Raw genomic sequence first — 25,557 nt, 5'->3', positions numbered from 1 at the left:
GAAAACGCCAAATATGTAAACAAATCAGGTGATGAATCTTCTCCTGAATCTGAATTGGATGACGATGACGGTCAAGATATAGGCGATCAACTTAATTCTTTAGAGAACTGTGAAGATCAGTCGTTAGGTAATAAATGTAGCTGGACAAAGTTTGACGCCGGCGTCATTTTCGAACCGAAGTATATAATGCCGGTAGAAAAAGAGGCTTAAGTTCTTATTGACATTCCTCACGGTGCTTCAAAGCTTGACGTTTTCCGGAAACTCTTTCCAAAAAGTTTATATATACGTATTGCAGAGTGCACAAACCAATGTATTCAAAAATTAAACAGTGAAAAATCTGCAAAGCGCTCTCTTACCGATGAGTACGAAATTACGCTTTTTTTAGGAGTCACTTTGGTAATGCACTACAACCACTTACCATCAATTGCTGATTATTGGAGTAAAAATCAATCTATGGGGAACCATATGTTAAAAAATTGTATTTCTCGCGATCGTTTCACTTTACTGATGGCCAAGATTTTTATGCTAGCTATTGTTAACGCTCGGATTATATTTACACAACGTCAACGCCGTAAAATTCCGCTCATTCAATTTATAGTTCCATTAGCCCAGTCAATGATAGCCGGAATATAGCAAAAAAAACTCACAACATGTCAATATGGTGGAAAACTAGCAAAGCGATCACAAACTGAACGTCTAAACCAAATACGTCTTTTCTGGATGCAACCAACGCTTTATGTTTTAAATGTTTTGCTTCTGTTCGCAAGTGACTTAAATTTTCAGAGGAAACATGAATAAAGAGTGAAATTAATTATTTTTTATTAAAAGTTGTTATTTAATTTTTTGGTGCTTTTGGTATTATTGGGACTTATGCGTCCCACCTATAAATGTTATTGGGATTATATATCCCAGGATAACGGAAAGGATATCCGATTTTTCAGGTATGCCAAACATCTTATATTTTAGCCATATTACAGTATTTGCCGTCGTAATGATGAAAACCCCGCCTAATTTAGAAAAAAAACTCAGGGGTGAAAGGGTTAAAAAAATATTTCACTGTACCGAGTCCCAATAATTGTATTTTTACATATTTGTTATTATGTTATTTTGTTACACGAAATTAAATAATAAACTAAAATAAAATCAAATAAAACAAAGTAAAAGAAAAAATAAATTATGTAAAGAGAAAGAAGAAAATAGTTTAAAACGAGGTAAATTAAAATAAAAGAAATAGAATAAAAAAAAGTAAAATTAAACAAAATCAATTATTAAAAAGTGTTTCGACCTCCTGATATTAAATTTTGTAATATTTTTGGTTGAATCTCCCACTGTGCGTGGATACCGCAGAGAACGTCTGCATTTCTGTTTTCCGCACTCACACACATGCCATCCCTCAACTAAACTTGCGTTTCCAGCTGAAATAAAATTCCACTTAAATGACTGAGAAAATCCATTACTGTAGGAAAATAAGAGATATTTTTTGAACACATTTAAAACAATTGCAATTTATCTATATCTACCTCCTGATATTAAATTTTGTAATATTTTTGGTTGAATCTCCCACTGTGCGTGGATACCGCAGAGAACGTCTGCATTTCCGTTTTCCGCACTCACACACATGCCATCCCTCAACTAAACTTGCGTTTCCAGCTGAAATAAAATTCCACTTAAATGACTGAGAAAATCCATTACTGTAGGAAAATAAGAGATATTTTTTGAACACATTTAAAACAATTGCAATTTATCTATATATATAAAAAGAAGTGTACATTTTGATTGTCACTCCATAACTCGAGAACGGATAGAAAGATTGCCATGAAATTTTTAGGAAAGATACAGGAAGGAGAGATGATGGTTAGTTGATTTTGAAATCCCAATCGGTTTAGCCGTTCTTGAGTTATGATTTTTTTTTAGAAAAAATTCAAATATGTATATATAAAAGAACGTGGTGTTAGTTACACTACGCATAACTCAAGAACGGATGAACCGATTTGGCTGAAGATTGGTGGAGAGGTAGTTTAGAACCAGGGAACGGACATAGGATACTTTTTATCCCGTTCTGGCTAGGGTCTTGAGATCAAAACGTGAACCTGGGTAATCCTGGGATGTGTTTGTACAATATGGGTATCAATTGGAAGCTGTTTATGAGTACTTTGATACTGGGTATTTTCGTACCCCTGGGGTACTAGGGTCTCGATATATAGGCCAAAACGTGGACTCGGGCACCCCTAGAATGTGTTTATACAATATAGATATCAAACGAAATCTGTTGATGAGTGCTTTAGTACAGGGTAGTTCTCATACCTATTGGTGACTAGGGTCTCGAGATATAGGCCAAAGCGTGGACCCGGATACCCCGAGACAATGTTTATACAATATGGATATCAAATGAAAGCTGCTGATGAGTGCTTTACTACGGGGTAGTTTTCATACCTATTGGTAACTAGGGTCTTGAGATATATGCCAAAACGTGGACCCGGGTACCTCTAGAATATGTTTGTAGAATATGGATAACAAATGAAAGCTGTTGATGAGTGCTTTAGTAGAGGATAATTTGCATACTCCTGAGTGACTAGGGTCTCGAGATATACACCAAAACGTGGGCCCGCTTACGCCTAGACAGTGTTTATACAATATGGATAACAAATGAAAGCTGTTGTTGAATGCCTTAGTAGAGGGTAGTTTTCATACCTATTGGTGACTAGAGTCTCGAGATATAGGCCAAAACATGGGCCAGGGTAACACTAGGATGCGTTTTTACATTATGGGTATCAATTGAATTGAGTGACTAGGGTCTCGAGATATAGGGCAAAGCGTAGACCCGGATACCCCTAGACGGTGTGTGTAATATGGATAGCAAATGAAAGCTGTTGATGTGTGCTTTAGTACAGAGTAATTTTTATATCGCTGGGTGACTGGGTCTTGAGATATAGGCCAAAACGTGGATTCGGATACCCCTACAATGTGTGTGTAATATGGATATCAAATGAAAGCTGTTGATGTGTGCTTTAGTACAGAGTAATTTTTATATCGCTGGGTGGCTAGGGTCTTGAGATATAGGCCAAAACGTGGATTCGGATACCCCTGCAATGTGTGTGTAATATGGATATCAAATGAAAGCTGTTGCTGAGAGCTTTAAAGTAATTTCCATTGTCATATTCGATTTAGTCGCATCAACCTGGCAAAGCTGATAAATAAGCATGCGAAGCCGAAATAAAGACATGAATTAATAATACCCACATACATATATACATATGTACATGCTATTCGATTTGCCTGAAACTTGGTGTATTAATTTACCTGTATTAGTATTTACGTTCCTTTTTCCGGGAACTAGACCAGAGACGGACTGGGACTAGGATTAGAACTAGGACTGGGGCTGAGACTCGGAGTGGGACTGGGACTCGGAATAGGACTGGAACAAAATACATACCACCCTCTGGGACTGGCAATAAGGGATGAAGAAGAATGAGAAGAACTTGAGAGAAGAGAAAAGAGGGAAGGAGAAGGAGACTGAGAAAGAGATAGAGTGAGATGAAATAGAGAAAGATGAATCGAAAAAGAGGGAGGGAGGAGCGAATAAAAGGATTAAGAAAAATATAAGAGGGGGAGGCAGAGTTAGACGAAAAACGCTTATTAAGATGTATGCAGATACACCAAATTTAGGGCAGAACAACGTCTGCCGGGTCTGCTAGTCTATATATATAAAAAGAAGTGTACATTTTGATTGTCACTCCATAACTCGATAACGGATAGAAAGACTGCCATGAAATTTTTAGGAAAGATACAGGAAGGAAAGGTGATGGTTAGTTGATTTTGAAATCCCAGATCGGTTTAGCCATTCATGAGTTATAATTTTTTTTTAGAAAATATATGTATAAAAATGAATGTTTGTATGTATGTCATCGATTAACTCAAAAACTACTGGACCGATTATTATGAAAACTGGTATATATATATGTATGTTTCCACGGGGAAGGTTTGTATAATGAGTACTTTGATACCGGCTGACTAAGGTCTCGAGGTATAGGCCAAAACATGGACCCGGGTAACTCCAGGAAGTGTTTGTATAATATGGGTATCAAATGGAAGCTGTTTATGAGTACTGTGATACTGGGTATTTTTCGTACCCCTGGGTGACTAGGGTCTCGAGATATTGGCCAAAACGTGGACCCGGCACCCCTAGAATGTGTTTCTACAATATGGATATCAAATGAAAGCTGTAGATGAGTGCTTTAGTACAGGGTATTTTCCATACCTACTGGTGACTAGGGTCTCGAGATATAGGCCAAAACGTGGACACGGAAACCCCTAGAATGTGTGTGTAATATGGATATCAAATGAAAGCTGTTGATGAGTGCTTTAGTAGAGGGTACTTTCATATCCCTGGGTGACTAGGGTCTCGAGATATAGGCCAAAACGTGGACCCGGGTACCCCTAGAATATGTTTATAGAATATGGATAACAAATGAAAGCTGTTGATGAGTACTTTAGTAGAGAGTAATTTTCATACCTCTGCGTGACTAGGGTCTCGAGATACATATATGCCAAAACGTGGGCCCGTGAACGCCTAGATAGTGTTTTTACATTATGGGTATCAAATTGAAGCTGTTGATGAGTGCTTTAATACAGGATAGTTTTCATACCTATTGGTGACTAGGGTCTCGATATATAGACCAAAACGTGGATCAGGGTAACAATAGGATGTGGTTTTAAAGTATGGATATCAAATTGAAGCTGCTGATGTGTGCTTTAGTACAGAGTAAGTTTTATGCCGCTGGGTGACTAGGGTCTCGAGATATAGGCCAAAACATGGACTCGGATACCCCTAGAATGTGTGTGTATTATGGATATCAAATGAAAGCTGTTGCTGAGAATAAAAAAAATAAATGTAAGGCGCGATAACCTCCGAAGAGATCTAAGGCCGAGCTTCTCTTCCAATTTGCGTCGTGCTCCTCTTGATTTTCCCTACAAATTGGCCGGACGGGACCTACATGTTTTATTCCGACTCCGAACGGCATCTGCAAGGCAGATGAGTTTTCACTGAGAGCTTTTCAAGGCAGAAATACACCCGGAGCGCTTGCCAAACACTGCCGAGGGGCGACCCCGCTTAGAAAAATTTTCTTCTAATTTAAAAACCTTATTTCTAAAATTTTGATGTTGCTTTGCCCGGGGTTCGAACCCAGGGCATACGGTGTGGTAGGCGGAGCACGCTACCATCACACCACGGTGGCCTGCTGAGAACTTTAAAGTAATTTTCATTGCAATATTCGGTTTAGTCGCATAAACCTGGCAAAACTGATAAATATGCATGCGAACCCGAAATAAAGACATGAATTAATAATACCCACATACCTATTTACATACATCCTATTCGATTTGCCTGAAATTTGGTATATACATTTGCCTATATTAGTATTTACTATGCTTTTTCCGGGAAGTAGACCAGAGACGGACTGGGACTGTGATTAGGACTAGGACTGGGACTGAGACTGAGACTGAGGCTCGGAGTGTAACTGCGACTGAGACTGGGAATGGGACTGGAACAAAATACATACCACCCTCTGGGACTGGCAATAAAATATGAAGAAGAATGAGAAAAACTTGAGAGAAGAGAAAAGAGAGAAGTAGAAGGAGACTGAGAAAGAGATAGAATGAGGCGAAGATGGAGATAGATGAAGCGAAAAATACGAAGGGAGGAGTGAATACAAAGATTAGGAAAAAGTGTAGAAGGGCGAGGGCAGAGTTAGACCGAAAAAGCTTATTAAAATATATGCAGATAGACCAAATTTAGGGCAGAACAACGTCTGCCGGGTCTGCTAGTGAAAATATAAATCACATCTCTTACTCAGTCTAAATTGCTAATTCTATTTTTGCTTTCATAAAAGTTTTTAAAACTTATCTACTTAATATTAAATTTTTCTTATGAATAATAATTTTAAAACACTAGAAAATTCAATAAACTGTAATTAAGTATGACTAGATGTCTGAAACACGCCCTTTACGTCGCAATCGCCATAACGTGTCGGCTCCGGACCAGATGGACCGCCAAATATTCAGTATAGCAATATCTCCTTTATTTACAACTCTACTGAAGTAGTAGTACTTCACAATACTCGCGTACTTCGCTAAAAGCGTGTTAAAATCAGACTGATTGAGTAGTATAGTAATTGTGGAGTACTACTACTTCAGTAGAGTTGTAAATAAAGGAGATATTGCTATATATACCAAATATCTGAGTTATTTATTTGACAATTCAGAGATTCGAACGTTAACAGAAGCTGCAAAATAATCAGAAATTTCCTTCAATTCGCTACAATAAGTTTTTAATGAGCATTTTGGATGTTCAAATCGTCATCAGGAATCACGGTATTGCGTTGGCCTGGAAATTTTTACGCTAGATGCAAGTAAATATGTTTTATTTTATTTATTTTATTGATATTTAAACTAATGTTACAAAAAGGAAAAAAGCTAAACTGCCTAGTTTGTTTTACATCTTAAAATAAATTAATTTTACTTAAATATGAAATAGTGAACTAAAATACAAATTTTTTTCATTTCCAGTTCATCCCAATTCCCCGATTTCAACATTTAAAACGCTCTCCTGAAAACCTATGTAAAATAATTTTGGCTATATCACTATTATGGCTAGTGAGAGCGACATCTAGTGCTATTTATTCGCAACCCGATCAGAAGGCAAAACTTAAGAATTTACTCCTGTAGTCGTGGTATTTGTTCTGATTCAGATAAAAGTCACGGTTAAAAACAGCTGAGAGGTCACAATCACAGATTACATTTATCCTCAAAAACACGGGATCGTCCTATATTAATTGCGAATTCTCAGTGATTCGCATATTTTACTTGTCTTTTCGAAAAACGCCCATTTTCAGCAAATTTTTCAAACTCAACATTTGTTTTAGGAGCGCCCGACCAATCTGAATTCTAACCTCATAACATTTGTTTTCAAAAAATCAATTTCTTTGAATTTTATTGTATAAAAAAGTTCGATTTAAGATCACCCTAACTGATCCTGATATAGTACGCTTTTGAAAAAATATTCTGAATGTGATCCACTGATTTCACTGTAAATGTTTATGTTGCGTTTGATTTGCTAGTGATGATCAATTAACATTTCATTGCACAAACACGCGACATTGCCACAGCTGCTCAAAGTTTGCCGAAAAAAGTGATGATCTGTCATAAAACGGACCACTGCTGCAACAACTGCAGCTCGAAAATATCTTTAGTTACCTTATTTTGAGGAACCTGTTTTTGTTCAAAACATATTTGACATAGTCCCATTGTTTCAGCCCAAAATTATGCTACGCCTCTTTTAATGATAATGCAGTACAAATTTCAGGTGGTAAAGCAGCCCACCACCACATCCCAGCGAACATATCATCATCATCAGCGTCATATTAATGGCCCTTATCCGCCTGGGCAATTTGGGTCAATGCGTCACGCCAGCTGTCCCTGCTTCGCAATAATGACTGCCAATCAGCGGCTTTACGAGTTTCCACGGTACTTTCGCGGTAGAACCGCATATATGCATGCGATATTAAGCAGGTTGATTCCGCGGTAACTCTTTCCTTTGGAAAAGTTTTACAACAACACCTATCTTGTCATTGAATGGCATGATGATCCTACATTCGGCAGATGTTGCCAGACCGCTGAAGCCCGGCTTTTTCCGACAACTCCCCCCTTTGCATTCTTTACCTGTATCATTCCGTGGAGTGAGCACTAGGGAGCGGAAATCATTTGCTAACACTTTCACAATGGGGACAAGTTGAACCGAAAGGTTGGCGTGGTATACTGTGAGGAGCCCAATTTAAGCCGCAAGGTAATGCTGCACGATCATTGTAGCTATTCATATTTGAGTTCTGATTTAGTGCATGTCCTGTGAGTATCCACTGGCCATCTGTTGTTGTTGTTGTAGCGACAAAGACACTCCCCGAAGGCTTTTAGGAGTATTCTCGCTGTTGAAGATCCTTGACCGGATTTAGATCCAGTACGTTCCGGTAACAAGCGATTATATATGACCACATTGAATCTTCTATGCCATCCCACCACCATTTACTAACTCCACGAGGAGCTTGGGGTTACCAGAGCCTCCCCTGCTAAATATGAGGTAATATTTTCATATTTGTTACAAGATTCCACTCGGGTATGTGAGGTTGACAATTGAATTGCGGAAGCTGTGAAACTATAAATCTTTGTATTGCGCTTATCAACTCCTTCAACCCTCTGGCCAGCTGTGATTTGCTCCCGTACAGATGGGTTTCAAGTTGGCTTAGCAAATACTGGGCGGCCACCACCTCTTGCAGGGTATTATTCTTATCATGGCGGAGCCATACAAGGTGGCAGCACACGGCACACATACAGACATAAATAAAAATTCCATGTAGCTTGTTTTTGTAATACGATGGACTAATGTCGAAATCGTACTGCGTCGGAAGTTGAAGTGTCAAATCATATTAAAAAGCTGATTTCCGGCCGTCACTTGTATGGTTCCGCCACGATTATTTTTAAGCCTCGATGCACTACGACTTTTACTTAGTTCTATTGTGTTTGACATATCCTCCATCAGTGTATGTGGAGGCTTTTAATGTATTAAAGAACCTCTTCAGGCTTTTTACTCCATATCGCGAAGGGATTAAGAGTCCCGCCACCTATATGGGAGAGTATCTGACTTGCCAGAGGGACGCATTCGTATAAATTGAACTTATCTACGTTATAGTACACGTCCAGTATAGTACCCAGAAAGAGTTCGTAGGTTTTCTCTATTCAGATTAATGACTTTGTTTAATATTCTCGTTGCTGAGCGTATAAACAAATTGGATTCAATTCAGTGTTGTCTGAACTGCTTTGTTTCGCAGTTACGTATGGTCTCCCTCGTATGTGGCCTTTTGAGTTCACAGAAGAGCACTGGATCATAGAATGCTGATAAAGTACCCTGCTTCGCTAGATATTCTGCCTGTTCATTACTTCACGTTCCTGATGCCGGGGAACCCATCCTAACAAAACCTTGTTTTTGGTTCCCAGATCATTTAGGACTTCATTGCATTCATCCACTACCTTAGAAGTAATTGTGTAGGACTGCAAGGCACTGACATAATGAGGATACTCCGAGAGAATAGGCTTCTTCGTAAACATTCTCAACCGTAAACTTCTTTGGCATAGATTTCTGCCTAAAAATAGTGGAGTAGCATGTATATGGATCGATCTCTTCAAGTTCGGTCCATAGATGCCGGCACCCGTTTTTTCGTCATAAAATTTTGATCCAGACCTCTGAGCCGACTCAGTATATAGATTCCCTGTTTCCCAAAGAGTTCTGTCCGCAAAATTCCGTGAGGTTCTGAGATTCAACTCCCTCTCCCTACATATATGGGATAATTTCATACAAGTGGCGAATTTTTGGAAACAACGTTCATAATAGTAAACAGCCTGGATCACCTGTTAAATTGCTGTTCGATTACTTAAATCATTTGCTCAATAGCATGATACAAAAAATGGAGGTAGAGTAGAGAATGGAAGAAAGGTTTGTTTTTTGCTCGCGGTTATTAAATTGAAGTGCCATGAATTGCACATTTGTGTTTAAAATCAGCTTTTCTTTTGTATGTGTATACAGAAAATCAGACTACATATCAATATTCATTTCTATAATCAAGTTAGTAGATTAAACGGTGCAATTTTGATCTCATGAATGCGCAATCTGGGAATGTGATTTGTGCATGGTTGCATACCTACAATAAACAAAAGTTCCATGTACTTTATTGTTGCAAATTCGATGGACAAATGTCAAAATCGTACTGCGCCGAATTAGAAGAAAGTTTGTATCAGTTGTCCCGTGCTGCCACCTTGTATCGTTACGCCAAGCCATTGTGAATACATATGAATTCACAATGATTTTAACATTCGAAAAATTTATTCCATCGCCGCGAACGCATTTACAGCAGAATTGTCCATATTTTGATTCCGAAAAGTTTTGTGCTAGCAGAGACGAGATCGCTTCCAAACACTATGGCAATGGCACTAGCAGCATGTAGTACACGTCAACGCCTATCCGAGATGAGTCCAGATGGGGCGATCCATTTTATGGAGAAGCTTTTGTTCCAAATATACGAGCATTTTGATGAGCAAGATTTGATTGATGTCACATTTAAATTATCAAATCCAACTTCCTTGTAAGCTAATATCTTATAATTATTAAAATACAGAGTAGTAAACGATTTGATTTCCCTTTTACAGGATTACAGCGCATCGCTTAATTCTATCGGCAGCAAGCCCATATTTCAAGCAACTCTTTAAAAGCGAAGATGGCATTTGTCCACTCATTGAAATCACAGACATGGATAGCGATACATTCGAGCGTTTAATTACTTTTTGTTACACCGGCAAAACGATCGTAACCATCGAAAATGTAGATAGAATGCTGAAGGCTGCTTTAATTTTGCAGTTGGAAGAAGTTGTTTTAAATTGTGTTGATTTTCTAATAGACCATATAACCGATTATACCTTGGCGCGAGCCTATGCTCTAGAGAGTGAGGCTCAGTGCGAGTTGCTAAGTGCGAAAATATTTGAATATGAAATTGAAAATTTTATAAATGTTAGTTGTATTTGAATTACTTAATAATTTTCTATAGAATACTTTTCAATGATTTTTAATACATCATTTTAATTAACATTTGCCTTGCAGGTAATACAAAGCCCCGAATTTTTAAATTTTGACGCAAACAAATTGCAGACAATCTTAGAACGTGATGATTTGAATATAACATCTGAGAGAGACGCCTTCGATGCAATAAAACGTTGGTATGAACATGATGCTTCTTCGCGTAAACAAAAACTTCCTGATTTAATGTCATACCTACGATTGACGCAATTTAATACGAATTTTATTATGGAAAATATTCATCCATTACCGGGTTGTCAGTTCACAGCATTAGAAGCAGTGTCATGGGTCAATGTTCCTTCTACCCGTAAAGCTATTTCACTGAGATGCACAAGACCACGACAACGCATAGCTGACGCATTTTTGGCGCTTAACTTCGAGGTAATTTTTATATATATAAAAAAAAATTGTCTGCTTTAGCAGCTCACTAAGCTTGCATAATGGGATGTTTTTATCATGCTACGAGCGGCGGACCAACAGACGCGCATAGAAGCATAAACATAATGCGTACCCTATTACCATCACCGCCGAATAGGTTGACCATCTAAAGCTGTAGGCCTAGACGGCATAGCCAGGCCCGTTAGATTTAGAGGCACTAAGAAATTTTTTTAATTCAGGAGACTTTAGTTGTTCCATGTGTAAATTTTAAGCCGAATTTCAAAAGCAACGAATATTGATAATGATTTTTTGCCTGGGCCTGAGGAGACAATAAAACTATCCAAACAAAAATGTGTTTCTCAGGGGGTCGCGATTTAGAGGTACTAAAACATTTTTTTTTTTAATTCAGGATAGTCTTTAGTTGCTCCATGTGCAAATTTTAAGCGAATCTCAAAAGCATCGAATCATGGTGGAATCACCAGGTGAAGTAATTAAAAAGAGATAATGTACGCTATCTGAAATGGAAGGGATGTATTTTCAACGATCAGAAGAGGGTAAAATGTATACCCGCTTTGGAAAAGTAGGAGTAGAGAAACCTTGAAGCCTTGCTACGAAAGTCATTACAGTCTTTTTTTTTTTCAGCTTATCAGTGCAACCTAATGCCAATACAAAAGGGATACATAGGATCAGTGCGAGCTTATATTACTTTAGGCATCGAATAAAATTAAAAAATTAAATGAGTAGTAAAATTCAATAATGCGTGTAAAGTAGACTGACCTCAACTTCAACTGCAGTTGAAGCTTTTATCGAAAATCCGGACATAAGTGGGAGAGATGTTATCCTTTATATAGTTGAACTTTAGGAACTTTGCGCACTTAAATGGGTTTCCGGTTTGATGAAAAGTTTTACAGTCACACTTGGAAGTGATCGTAATACTTTTAAAAGTGTTTCGATCTCTAAAAATCCATTGTTCTTTCCATCTGCTCTGTTGATTTGAAATTGAGAGTCGGAAGTAAAACATATTACCTTCTATCATAAAAACGTGATCAGAAGATCTCCCATAAGCTCTTGACAGTTAATTCATTATTTACTAAAATATGTCAGGGGATATAATAGGAGTCGGCCTAGAATCAGAAGGTGCTAATCCGATCGAGCCGGATTCATATATTCTAAATTACAATCCATAACTGTAACATTCCTCTTATCTTAGTGGTCTAATTTTTAGGCCAAAACAATAGTGAGTAAAAATTTTTTGTAACTGTATTTAGAAATCCATTGTTTTAACGAAGTGTTTACATAAATAAGGTGTAATACGATAGTTTTGGTGTTCTTGCACATTTCTCGAAAGTTTTCAGTCGCGCTGTACAGGCGAAAATCCTTGTTGGATATGACGCGAATTCAAATAGTTTGTTTGAACAAAGATCTGTTTCAATTTTTTTGGAACAAATTAAACATACTTATATAATGGAAACATCAATAATATGAACGCAATAGTTAAGCACGACCTTACTTATGGAAGCCCACACCAAAGATACCCAAATATGAATCTCTCTAAATAAAGCCGGTAAAAGTCCATCGATATTCACCTACTGGTTTAGATGAAAAAAAGTACTAAAACTACGATATTTTACTCCTGAATAATGCAAAAAAACAACCCTTTTTGGGGGCAACATTGGTGAAAAATTTTCAGATAGCCGATTGACAGAACAAAGGAGAATTTAGAGCGAGACAATTGACGGCTTACTTCACCTGGTTATTCCACCATGGCAACGAATATTGATAATGATTTTTTGTCTGGGCCTGAGGAGACAATTGTTAAAACATAATTTCTACAGGAAGCCCGATGTAAAATAAAATACTTGAATTAAACATTTATACGTCTTAACAATTCGTTGATTTATTCAAGATAGAAAAAACCATGGTATAAATATTACCAGGTAAAACCATTTACTCTTCTCGGCGGCCATAATAATGGTTTTTTGATTTTTAAAAAAATTTTAAAATCACTCTTAAACTTTGTGGAAATGCCAAACCAAAGTAAACACCAAAATAAAATGCTTATGAAATAAGTGGAAAAATATTTCGAAAAGTTTTGAAATCGGTTTTTATGTATATGGCAAAAAATTAGTTACCAGTGCTATTTTTGCAAAGGGAAAGAAGAACGAATGTTGGAGACAAACCCTATTGATTTTTCATTCATCCTTCTTCACTTGGTTGATATGTCTTTTTAACCCTTAAATATGCTGAAACTTCACTTTATGAGAGAGCACCAGTCTCAAGTGTCCTCGCTACTGCGGAAAAAATGATCTTGGAGATATTCTTTGGTTTGTTTTGGTCCTTTTCCTCGCGGTTGGAAGATACATTTGTTAATTGGCGCTTAACCGTTTCGGAGATGGTGGTCGTTGCGTAACAAGTGACTCCAGCTAACCCTGTTTCGCGATAACTGACGCCAACAGGGGGCACCAAGAGAGATCAAAGTCTTCCCCCACCTGCTTCTCCGAACCCAGTGGAGATCTTCCCATAACTTGCCCACGTCATCAAAAACGCTGTAGATCTTCGCAGCTTAGCTAAACATCATCCTCCAGTTGGAGTATGATAGTTCGTGGAGGTTGTATTTACCGGCTGAACGGTCAAAGTCTGCCGTCGTGGTGTAGAGCTAGTGTGTTGCCCTACCCATCAAAAATATTTAAGAAATTTGTATAAATGGTATTGATTGTCCCTCGGCATTACCTTGGCACCAAAGTTCGTCCGAATTAGCAGATAAATTTTTGGGTCGGCACAAAACATGTATTTAGGTGAGACAGTTCGTAGAAAAATGAATACACGATAAGTAGCCTTCGAATTGGATGGAAAGCTAGACCTTAATCTCCTCAGATATATACATCAAATTGTTATTATTAGTAGATATATATCTCTTCTTTATACCTTGGCGGTAAGTCGGGGTTTTCTTCTCGTCGTGCAGACGCTGGTACATTTCTAAACAATTTGTTGACGATAAGTAGCCTTCGAATTGGATGGAAAGCTAGACCTTAATCTCCTCAGATATATACATCAAATTGTTATTATTAGTAGATATATATCTCTTCTTTATACCTTGGCGGTAAGTCGGGGTTTTCTTCTCGTCGTGCAGACGCTGGTACATTTCTAAACAATTTGTTGACGAAAATTTCTCAGAAGAGAGGATCGTGGCCTGATTATTCCTTTTGCGGGAAACCACAATACAATTCTTGAATTGAAAATTCTGGAATGCGGTTGACCGTTGAGATTTCTTATTTTCTGGTTATTTCGACCAATATAAAATTCGGTTTTGGATAAAATATCATAATATATTGTTAGAACGCGAAAATATATGGTAATTCTGCACGACAGCATGACACCGGTAATACGCGTCCAAAAATACCGAGGGAGGTGTCAAAAGACTCGTATTGACCTTGATTTGTGTATGCCTTGGGCATCGATCCTGTGCCCTAAGAACTCGATTGCAGATGCAGCAAATACACATTTCGATTTATTTAATTTGAACCCGAGTTTTGTGAGTTTCTCTAAAGTCCGATCCAACGTTGTTAGTAGTTCATTGATATTTTTGGCGTATATGATATCGTCGAAAAAATGTCTAACGTTTGGTATATCTTGTAATGTCGTTTCCATCGTGCGCTGCCAAATTGCAGCTATGTTAGCAGCACCATAAACTGCACGTGTTGGACGAATGAGCCCGTGTGTTGTAGTGTTCAGTGTTAGTACATGGGCAAACTCTTGATCGATTCGTAGGTGTGAGCATGCGTCGGTCACATCCAAATGAGCAAATACTGTGGCGCCTTTTATTTGGTTAAAAATGTCTTCTGCTTTGGGAATTGGATACTCATCAATTATCATCTGCGGATTGACAGTTGGCTTGTAATTCCCAGTTATACGTATTCCACCATTTTTCCTTGTAACTACATGTGTAGTAGATGCCCACTCAGAATACTCGACCCGTTCGTAGAAACCTGAGGCGATTTTTGCGTCAACTTCCTTAGCATATGCATTAGCATGGAACTTCTCTCGCTCGTGCAAATACGGGTTTAGCATCTGGTTTAAGGTGCATTTTGCTGCAGGGCCCTTAAACGTTCCTGCTACCGAGCCAAAGGCGGCCTCCAAATGTCTCAAAATCTGTTGCAAGCGTAGTCTCTCATTTCCAGCGAGGTTAGCTGTTTGCACTGAAACTGGTTTTATTGAACTATTTTTTTGAAATGATTTGTCTGTTGTTGTATGTGATGCGAACATTTCAGTGAAATTGATTTCATGTACGAAATGTGAAATCCACTCTCGTCCACACAACGTCTCGAAATTACCCTGAACAACATATGTATTTAGTTTGCGTGTGGTTTTCCCGTATGTTACGTTGACAACTGCATGACCAATGCAATTAACTTTATGTCCCGTGTAACTTGAAAACTGGCCGTCCGTTGGCTTCAACCTTGCTGTCAGCTTCAACTTGCGGAATAATTTCGTGTTTATTATGCTGCAGGGAGCACCCGTATCTAACTTCAACTGTATTTGCTTTCCGTCAATTAGCATTGTAATCATTTTTCTACCGAAAGTATTCATAGCATTAACGCTACCCTCTTGACGTAAAATTTGTACTGGTTCACATTCATTTGTCTCTTCGAGTTCAGATATCTGTTTAACACTCGACCGGCATACTTTGCTTATGTGGCCCGTTTTTCCGCATGTAAAACATTTGGCATTTTTGAATTTGCATTCTTTGCGTAAGTGTTGATCTCCACATCCACAGCAAGTCCCGGTTTGTGAAGAGTTTGTATTCTTGTTAGGCTTCTTTTTAATAGAAGTCAGTCCCACTTTGTGTGTCGGTTCTGTTTCCAGCCCTTCAGTCGCGTTTACCATACCCGTGCCTCGTTGGGTCAGTTCTTTTGAATATGTAATGTCATACGCCTCTGAGAAATTTTTCGGTTGTTTTGTGATAATTTCGTCACAGATACTGCGTGACTCCATACCGAAAAGCATTTGCTCTGTAAGCATCATATCTAGGAACGCGTCATAATTGCAAAAAGTTGCTGCTTGCTTCAATCGTAGTGTGTACGTGGATATCGATTCTCCTGCTTCCTGCTTTAATTTGAGGAATTTGAAGCTTTCAGCGTATATATTTCTTTTGCCGTCGAAATGTTTAATTAGCACCTCTTTAATTTCGTTGTACTTTAATTCTTCGGGTTGCTTTGGGCTTATCAAAATGCGAAGTGCTGTATTCAGTTCCGTGCCCATGTGAACTCGGGCATATTTTGGGTACTCCGTCGTTGGAATTTTACTTAATTGCAGTGCCCACTCGAAACGAGTGAAATACTCGTGTACTGTTGCCCCTTCACCGCTTTTGAAGCCAGTCCTTGCAAATGGCGGTACTCGTGGGGATGAAGAATTTGTTGCAGCAGATGCTCCAGCCTGTTGGGAAGCTTGTTGTACCGCTCCACGAATCGCTGCTGTCAGCGCATTCATAATTGTGGTTAGTTGCTGGTTGTCGACGCTCATAGTGCCCACTTTTGACACCACTGTTATATTCTAGAAGTCTTTATTGTAAGAATTATATAATGTGACTACCAGATATGATATAGATTTATCGATAATAAAGTTGGGTAACAGAGTTACCGAGATGTTATAATTACTTAACCCTACATGAATACATAACAACAACAATAATCCGAAGGCGGAAAGTAAAAATTTTAGATCGTTCAAAAGATATTAACGAAAAACCGAAAAATGACCCCGGAGTGCTCCGAAACCGAGGGTGGGATGCATAGTATTTTTGCGCAGAACACCTTTCTGCATTGGCGGCCTTTGGCCGCGCTTAAAAAAAATTACATTGGGTGGGTTCAACACCGGTTTGGAAACCAAAACTATATCCGCGGAAAACACTTATGTCACAATTTTTTTGTGGGCACCACAAAATCATCAAAATTACAACAACCAGATGAAAATTTTCAAAATTTCTTTTGTAAATATCTCTTGACATACCCAAAATTTTTCACCTCCGCTTTGGAATTCGCGATCCTGGATCCAAAATGCGTCTTTTGATACCCCTCTTGATTTTTTTGGACATGTATTAAAAGTGTCATGCTGTCCTATAGAATTACCAAATATATTACAGTTTGTTATATTTTTGTTATGAAAACAACACCAATATAAAAAAATAAAAATGTGAGAGCAGTGAGAATTTTAAAATTATTTTAAACGTCATTTCGGCTCTCACCGGTTTTACTTTGTAATATTTATACCCATGATTTATACCATGGAAAAAACTACATTCAATACTTCAGAAAATTTTTCAAATACATGAAACTCAAAGGTATTGTTGTTGAAAGAGAAAACTAAGAATCGTATGTGTAGTTCTCAACTACAGTAGTGTTATGATATCCATTGACTGAGTGTGCGATAGCTCCTCATGGAACTTGGGGGTAGGGAGGGAGGGAATGACTTGAAGGTTTAACGTGGCCACATAAATCGTTCCCGAGATGGTCGGGCTAGCACCTTAATGGTGCTATGGTACCGGAGCGTACCGGATTTGTATCCGGCAAAGGACCATCACACCGATAACACTCCCCAAAGCCTTCGGGGAGCAACCTTATCGCTACAACAACAACAACAACAACTTATGTACATACAATATGTATGTACAACAACAACAAAATAAATATGTTTTATGAAAAATATGTATTTAAGTAACATTAATAAAATCTTATAACTAGATATGCATATGTATGTGCTGTGCTTGAATATTTAGGGGCATCAAAAAAAAGTAGATATAGGTATATATTATATATATGAATATTTATATATATATTGCATTGCTACGTAGCATCGAAGGCCTTCACGCTTACAGTTGCTGCATTAGGAATATTGTAAACATTCAAATATTCTTTTAAATATAAATTGCCCATCTATAATAAATTTGCGAATGACGGTAACCATCCGAATTCATTCAAAATGTTTAAGAGAGATCGCAACAAAAAATTATTTAGCTACAATTTGGGTTCAAACGACGTCATACAACTCTCTCTCAAACATGTTCAATCATTCTCATTCCTTACAATTTATATTTGTCGCATGTTTGAGAGGCTGCTGTACACGAACAACAACATAGGCATATGTTGATGAGCGATCGCTAGTTACATTACATACTCACGTTGATAATTATTATATGAGAAATGATTATGAAAATCTAATGGATATTTTAAACTTAACCTTTTTTTGTTTTCCACAGTGGGTTTAAATCTAAATGGAACTAAATCTAGGTATTATTTTAATTTAATTGAATAATCCTTCTTAGATTAAAGTTTTTATTCGGAATTAATAATAATTTCAATTTCGCAACATCTTTCTCTCATATACATTCTTATTATCAACCTTTTGCTCCAAGTTTTGTTGCATTTAATGACTCTCCTTTTCGGTATACTAACTTTTAACTTCTTCTTCTTCTCCGTACATTGTAACTATATGCCAAATTTTACATTTTTACATATTTTAATATTTATTCAAATACTTGAGAAGATTTGCTATTCATTTATTTTGAAAATTCGAAAGGCTGGGGGGAAAACTCGATCAAGCTGGACTTGGAGATAGGTCAAGAGTGGCCCTAGGCGGATCTCAGCAACTTTTGCAGCGTTTTAGTAGAATTATGTTTTGATGGCGAAATGCAGGGAGATGAGGGAGAGGGTTGCTTGTGGTTCGCACAAGCAACCCACATGCATATGATACAACTTTTCTGCGGGGAATTCTCGAAAGAAATCTGGTAGAATAAATAAAATACCGCAGTTTTTATATTTTTATTTAAACTTGTATAGCATTAAAAAAGGGGAACTTTGCACGTATGGGTATATAAACTTATTTGAAAACTCACCATGTATATAAATGCGAAATTTAAAGATTAAATATCAAGGCTCCGGCTCGTAGTTGACGACTGCTTTTGAGTGTCTTTGTTGGTCAAATATCCTTATGCTCACTCACACTATTTAAATTATTTAATTAACTTTAGAAAGCTTCACTTTAGCTTCACTTCTAACACCAACAAAATTTATATCACCTCGACAACTTCACAAACTATGTTGCTTCCTTCAGATCTCCACAGGAAAAGAAAGATAATTTTTTCAGGAAATGGTATTAGACCCTTGCGTTTCCAAGATCTGTCGATAACTCAGTTCAAAACATATGTTTTTGACATGAGCTGTATTACTTAAAGTTTTGAAGTCTGAACAGTGGTGGCAAGGAAAATAAAACTATATCAACCAAAAAAAAAGTAGCCTACAACTGAAAGTAAAAAAACGGAATTATTTTTGCGGCTTTGTACTATGGTACACATCCCCCCACCTAGAGAGCTGGTGCGGTGTGCCTTAGTTGCTATTCTGAATATCTTTCCTGTGATAAATTCCTCTTTTCCCTGTATCGATGTCCTCTAGCTCGTATATACAGTTGCCTTTTATCGCAGTCACTTTACATTTTACAAATTTTGGAGCAAGTTTCGCTGAGAATCTCTTAGAGGCATCGCTTTGGACAAAGTTGCGCCGAAAAACGAAATCACCGATCTTAAAGCGTTTGCCAGAGCTTCGAAGATTGTATCGTTTTGAGGAGTTTTCAAAGGCTGTTGAAATGTTTTCAGAGATTTTTTTTCTTATGAGTTTCAGGTTGTCACTTCGTTCCAAGACGGTGTCGTCCAGGGTCTTGAGCTTCCTTAATAGTTCATAATCACCTGCATGTGACATCATCTGCTGTCCAAACAATACAAAATATGGTGTTACACCGATCGTTTGATGATATGAACTTCGAAGTGCTTCAGCAATTTCAGAGATGTTCCTGTCCCAGTGTGATTGATCCTTTTTAAGGTAAGCTCTTATACCTGCAATGATTGGGCGATTCACACGCTCGTTTGCATTGGCCTGAGGACTATATAGGGCCGTGTAAACATGTCTTATCCCACAGGCCGACAATAAGGTATTAAATTGTGTGGATCTAAATTGCTTGCCATTGTCACTCATTACAATTTCGGGAGTTCCGAAAATACTAAAGACGTTATCTTGGAGGAAGTCACATATAACTGAAGTGTTGAACTTTTTAACAGTTTTTAAAAGGGGAAACTTTGTCAAATGGTCTAACACAATGAATATTCCTATGTTTCCTTGCTTGGATCTAGGGTAAGGTCCAAGAAAGTCTACATACAATTTCTGAAACGGTCTTTGTACAGTGTATTGTGCGGACATTGGTGGTCTTAGCGTAACATTGGGCGATTTGCTTTGCTTACATGTTTCGCATCGGCTAACGTAGTTCTTGACATCAACGGTCATATTTGTCCAATACAAATTGTTTCGCAATCGTTCCAATGTTTTGGCAATCCCACCATGACATTTATTTGGTGGACAGTGAGCGTTTTCGATGACCCCTGGAACTAGAGATGTGTGAATCCAAAGCTTCCAATTAAATGATTCCCTTTCAGGATTGCCATCGGGGTGTTCGGTTCTTTTATAAACCAGGTTGTCGATTACCTGAAGATCAGGCAAGCGGTTCTCATTTTGACGGACATGACTTATCAACGTTTGATAATCATTGGACAAAAATTCGGACGACTGTAAATCAACTAACGGACGGACCTCAATCTCACGGACTTCAGCTACTTCCTCAAAATTTTGTCGTGATAGACAATCAGGCACTACATTAAGGGAGCCTTTCCTATGTTCTATATTAAATTTAAAACCTTGCAATTTGAGAGACCAACGCGCTAGTCGGCTGGATAAGTCAGTTTGTCGCATAAGCCACTGCATGCTAGCGTGGTCAGTAACTATAGTGAACTCTTGTCCCTCTACATAGGCTCGGAATTTCTTCAAGCTAAGCAAAGCTGCTAGACATTCGAGCTCTGTTACACTATAGTTACTTTGCGCTTTGTTCAACTTCTGGGAAAAGTATGCTATAGGGACATCAATATTCTCAGCATTCTTTTGGAATAATACCGCACCAACTCCTAGCTTACTTGCATCACACTGGATGATGAAAGGTTTGCTATAATCGGGACTGGCCAAAACTGGTGCTGTACAAAGTTTTTCTTTTAAAGCGCAGAAAGCTTGCTGAGCGTCGTCGTTCCAGTCAAAACCTTTTCCCTTCTTTAACAAATTAGTGAGAGGACTTGTCAACGCAGCAAAGTTGTCCACGAATCGGCGATACCAACCCGCCATTCCCAGGAATCTTCTATCCTGCTTGACATTCGTTGGAACTGGGTATTGGGTTACGGCAGAAATCTTCTCGGGGTCGGTACGTATAGTTCCGTTGCCCACAATATACCCCAGATACTTCACTTCTTTAATACAAAATTTGCTTTTGTTGACGTTTATGGTCAACCCCGCTTTCCTTAAATGTAGAGCAACTTCAGCAAGGACGGACATGTGTGTGTCAAAATATTCCGACACAATTAACAAATCGTCTAAATAGACGAAGACTTGGTTTCGTAAACTGGGTGGGATTACGCGATCCATCAGGCGACAAAGTGCTTGTGGGGCGTTACAAAGACCGAAAGGCATGACACGGTATCGGTAAAGCGGACGATTAGGGACGGTAAAACAGGTGTAATCTCGGGACTGTTCGGCTAGGGGAATTTGCCAAAAGGCGCGCCTTAAATCTAGTGAACTTATAAATTTTGCCTTGGGTATTCTGCTAAGAATCCCGTCAATATGAGGTAGGGGTAAGCGTCCTTCAAGGTGACGCCATTTACTTTTCTTGAATGAAGACACAGACGGACTTTACCTGGCTTTTTCACTAACACAACCGGACTGGACCATGGACTATTTGGAGCTTCCTCGATTACACCTAACTTAATCATTTCATCAATTTCGGCATGTACGAGTTTCTCGACAGCTGGTGAAATGGGGAAATAACGCTGCTTTATCGGACGGACATTGGGTTCGAGCTGGATCTCGTACTCCAGTAAAAGAGTTTTTCCTAAGCCTTCTTTTTCGAAGCTTGGAAATCTATTTTTAACTAAACTCAACTGATGCTGTTGCTCAACATTCAACGAAAGCGAGTTTTCGTCATTATAATTTTCATCAAGTGAAATTTCCGAAATATTATTCGGCGCAATTTGGAACTTAAGCCAGAAGTCGACACCTAGTATCAAATCCTGTGACATACTCGGTACAACAAAAAAAGTTATGATTTCTGTTTTATTTTTATATTTTACAGTAAGATCTATAGTACCGAAAACTATTTGATTTTTGCCATCAGCTGTGCAGATTGGAATTTGGTGTTTTCGTAAAGGACGTTTGGAAACCTCCTTTGCTAACAAACCTCCTAGGCAGGACGCCTGAGCTCCACTGTCTAGGAGGCCTAAGTGGTCGCTTTCCAATAACCTACCCTTGGCATAGGGCCTCAAATCACTTTCACTTCGCTGCAACGAACAAATAACCTTCTTCAAGTTTTTCTATTTGTTTTAACTTTTATCCAAAAGTCTTTCATACGAGTTGAGGAAAGTTTTGGAAATTCTGAGGTGTTATCATCAGGACTAAATATTCTTCTTCTAACTTCATTGTATCCCTTCAACCGTTCTTCGTATGGAATAATTTCTTTTCTTGGCGGAGTTGTAAAAGTCTGAGAGTCACCAGTGTGTATACTTGACGGTACACAACTGGTTTGCGTATATTTGTGGGTGTTATTGCTTTCTAGCGTTTGTTGTCGTTGCGAGGGATCTGTCGAGATTCCTCGCTCGTTTTGCAGTTTCCCGGGCTACACTTCGGGCATTTGGGACGATAAGTATTTGATGCGCCACAACCGTAGCAAAACACCGTTCGCTCTTCAAGGCAGTCATAATATCTATGTCCCTCCTTGTTACAATTCCAGCAGCCAGGATTTAGTTTGGAAGCTAGATGAGAAACTGCGTCTACCTCAGCAAATTCACCTTGCACTATCGCGTCATCATCTACTTCCAAGTCAAGGTAGGCTTCGTTAACCTGTCTCCTAGGCAATAGTCGAGAGCTGTTTGCTTGTGAAGATGGCGTTGTCTTCGCAATTTCATTGGCAAGACTCTCACCTTTCAAACAGAGTCTACGTAATTCTGCCACAGAATGAAAAGAAGCTGTTGCCGAATACGAGGTCGCAAATTATGTTTTAAAATTTCGAGTAACTCTACCTCTGAAAGTGGGGTTTCAAGAGGTTCCGCGATTTTTAGGATGGCATTACGGAACTCATCAAAACATTCGTTTTGACCCTGCTTTCGAGCACGAATCGATTCTTTAATTTCGAAGTCACTCTTATGTTGTTGAAAATTTGTTCTTAACGCTTGGCAAAGAGCTGGCCAGGTGACACGTTCGACAGATCTACGGTATCGCCAGTACCAGTCTTTGGCTTCATTACTAAAAAGGCTTTGTATGTGTTCACACAAAAGGTTGAAATTGCCGTTAAGCGAATCGACAACTAACAATTCTATTCTCGATAAGAAACTATCTACAGATAAACGAGACGTACCGTCAAACTTCACGTCCCAACTTGCAATTAATTGGGCTATTCTACCTATGTACGGCACGGTCGACATATCACTTAGCCGTATTTGGTCAATCTGGTTATGAAAATTGGTATTGGTATTATTTGGCAATGGAGGTACATCTCTAGGCCACACTGGAGTGGACCTATTTGGTGGGTGTTGAGTTGTGGACAAATTAGCTGGTTGGCTTATGTCATTGCCTACAGGGACTGCTTGTGTAGGGTTAATATTTAACCGTTCTAAAAAACTGGATAAAGTGTTTTCTATCCGCTGTTCTACCATTTGCCCTACGCGATTCTCTAAATCTTCAAAAACGGTTGCTGACCTCGCTGATACAATAGCCGAGACCATATTCCTAATACGAGCTTCGTCATCATTTACTGGTGGTACGTCACCTCCATGCGCTCCTTCAGCTGACAAGCTACTACCATTTGCTGCTCCTTGTTGCAGCTCTTGTTGTTCTTCCCTATTGGATTTTTGTAGGTTCCCACTTCCACTGGTATTACCTGCATTGCCCTGAGACATCCTCTTCAATAATCTAGTGTTATATATATTCTGATTTAACTCCCTACTGCGGCAAGGAGCTCTACAAAGTGGGCAAGAAGAATTGTTCTTAAGCCACGGCAATAGGCAGTTTCGGTGGAAGCGGTGGTCACACGCGGTAGTTAGTATGTTATCCCTATTCGTAAAAGCCTTCCTACATAGAAAACATCCAGCCTGCAAAGGAGTGTGTTCGTCGCTGTGACGCAATGGCATGTTCCCCAAAAAAAAATTAAAAAAAAAAGGTATATGTATATTTGTACTCGCAAAAAAAAAGATATTACCCTTTAACGCAGTGTTAAAAAAGGTAGTTTAACGCAAACAAAATTGTTTTTAAGAAAACCAAAAAAAAAAAAATCACCAAAAATATTAGAAGCTTTTTCGCTCGGTAATCAACGCAAAAAAAAGGTTCTTTATCAAAAAAAACAAAAAATCATCAAAAATAAACTTGGTTTGAGACCATGGGAGTCTGTATAGTGGTAATGCGGCATTAAGGTTAAATTCGGCATATAGTCATATTGTGCTGTGACATGCAACATTTTGAGAAAGAAAGATCGGTTGTGACGTATTTGATTTACAATCACAATTTCCAAAATATTCAGTCTTTCCCAAATACTAAACGAAAATAAAAAAAGGTATTAAATTGAGGTGGCATCTCGACGGTGAGTTTGAGATGTACTAACTAAAGAAAACTTGCATATATTTTTCTATTGGATTGTAGCAAACGTAAACGCCTGGTAAGTCAACTGGTATTTAGCCTTAATGAAAAAAATTTCCAAAAAGCGTATAACGTATTTTTGCAACAAAACCAAAAGAAGTGCTATGCTAAAACAATTCCCTAAACACGAAGTTTTAACGCGGTAGGCATCTCAAGGCATCTAGCCTATAGGATGGTCAATTCCAGCGAAAATTCTTCGCATCCGTAAAAAACTGTTTGAACACAACAATCAAAAAAAAAAAATTCAAAAAATGTATAAAATTTTAATCTAATAAAAAAAAAAAAATTCCAAAAGCAGACAGACTATTTGATTCAAGGAGTGAATCCTATATGTGGAGCCAATATTTAAAAAAAACACACAAAAGTTGCTTTCCTCTATCGGGCCCCACGTTGGGCGCCATTTTATCTGTTATGATATCCATTGACTGAGTGTGCGATAGGCACATTCAAAGACAAAAGAGCGGCAGTACTTGTGGCAAGGTGCAATGACCACGGCGTGTGCACTGGCGTTCAGGCCCGGAGCTTCAGCTTCGTGGATTCCTTAACGTGATCACTGCACAGCACTACTCTCCCCAGTCAATGGTCAAACAGAATAATTTGTTTTGCACACTGGGATACACTAGCATAAGAAAATAAAAACAAACAACAAACGCACTTGCATGCCACACTTCAGCCATATGACCCACCGTATACTCACCTTTATGCATGGCAGCTCATTGTTGCAACGTTTGGTGGCTGCCTCTGTACCCG

At 38.4% G+C, this 25,557-nt stretch overlaps 1 protein-coding gene and 1 long non-coding RNA gene across 3 annotated transcripts in view; one reads left to right on the top strand and one right to left on the bottom strand.

The window, feature by feature from the left end:
• Positions 1–1,187: 1,187 nt before the first annotated feature.
• On the bottom strand, positions 1,188–19,054 carry LOC137251297 (uncharacterized). The gene is made up of 3 exons (XR_010953202.1): positions 18,936–19,054; positions 1,521–1,650; positions 1,188–1,456 (listed from the first exon to the last, which is right to left on the bottom strand). It is a non-coding gene; the product is annotated as an uncharacterized lncRNA (long non-coding RNA).
• Positions 9,868–25,557, top strand: part of LOC137251289 (kelch-like protein 5) — a 40,151-nt gene continuing 24,461 nt past the window's right edge. Inside the window, exons 1-3 of one of the 2 annotated variants that reach the window (XM_067785614.1) lie at positions 9,868–10,184; positions 10,249–10,606; positions 10,697–11,053. In XM_067785614.1, coding sequence (XP_067641715.1) covers positions 10,021–10,184; positions 10,249–10,606; positions 10,697–11,053 — 879 coding nt within the window. In that variant the 5' untranslated portion in view covers positions 9,868–10,020. The remainder of the gene's footprint in view (positions 10,185–10,248; positions 10,607–10,696; positions 11,054–25,557) is intronic. The other variant, XM_067785615.1, reaches the window with a different exon arrangement.

Source organism: Eurosta solidaginis, chromosome 4 (genome assembly GCF_040869045.1).
Source record: "Eurosta solidaginis isolate ZX-2024a chromosome 4, ASM4086904v1, whole genome shotgun sequence".
NCBI classification, from domain to species: domain Eukaryota; kingdom Metazoa; phylum Arthropoda; class Insecta; order Diptera; family Tephritidae; genus Eurosta; species Eurosta solidaginis.
Note: the sequence above shows the minus strand (reverse complement) of the source record. Positions and strands in the feature narration are given on the sequence as shown.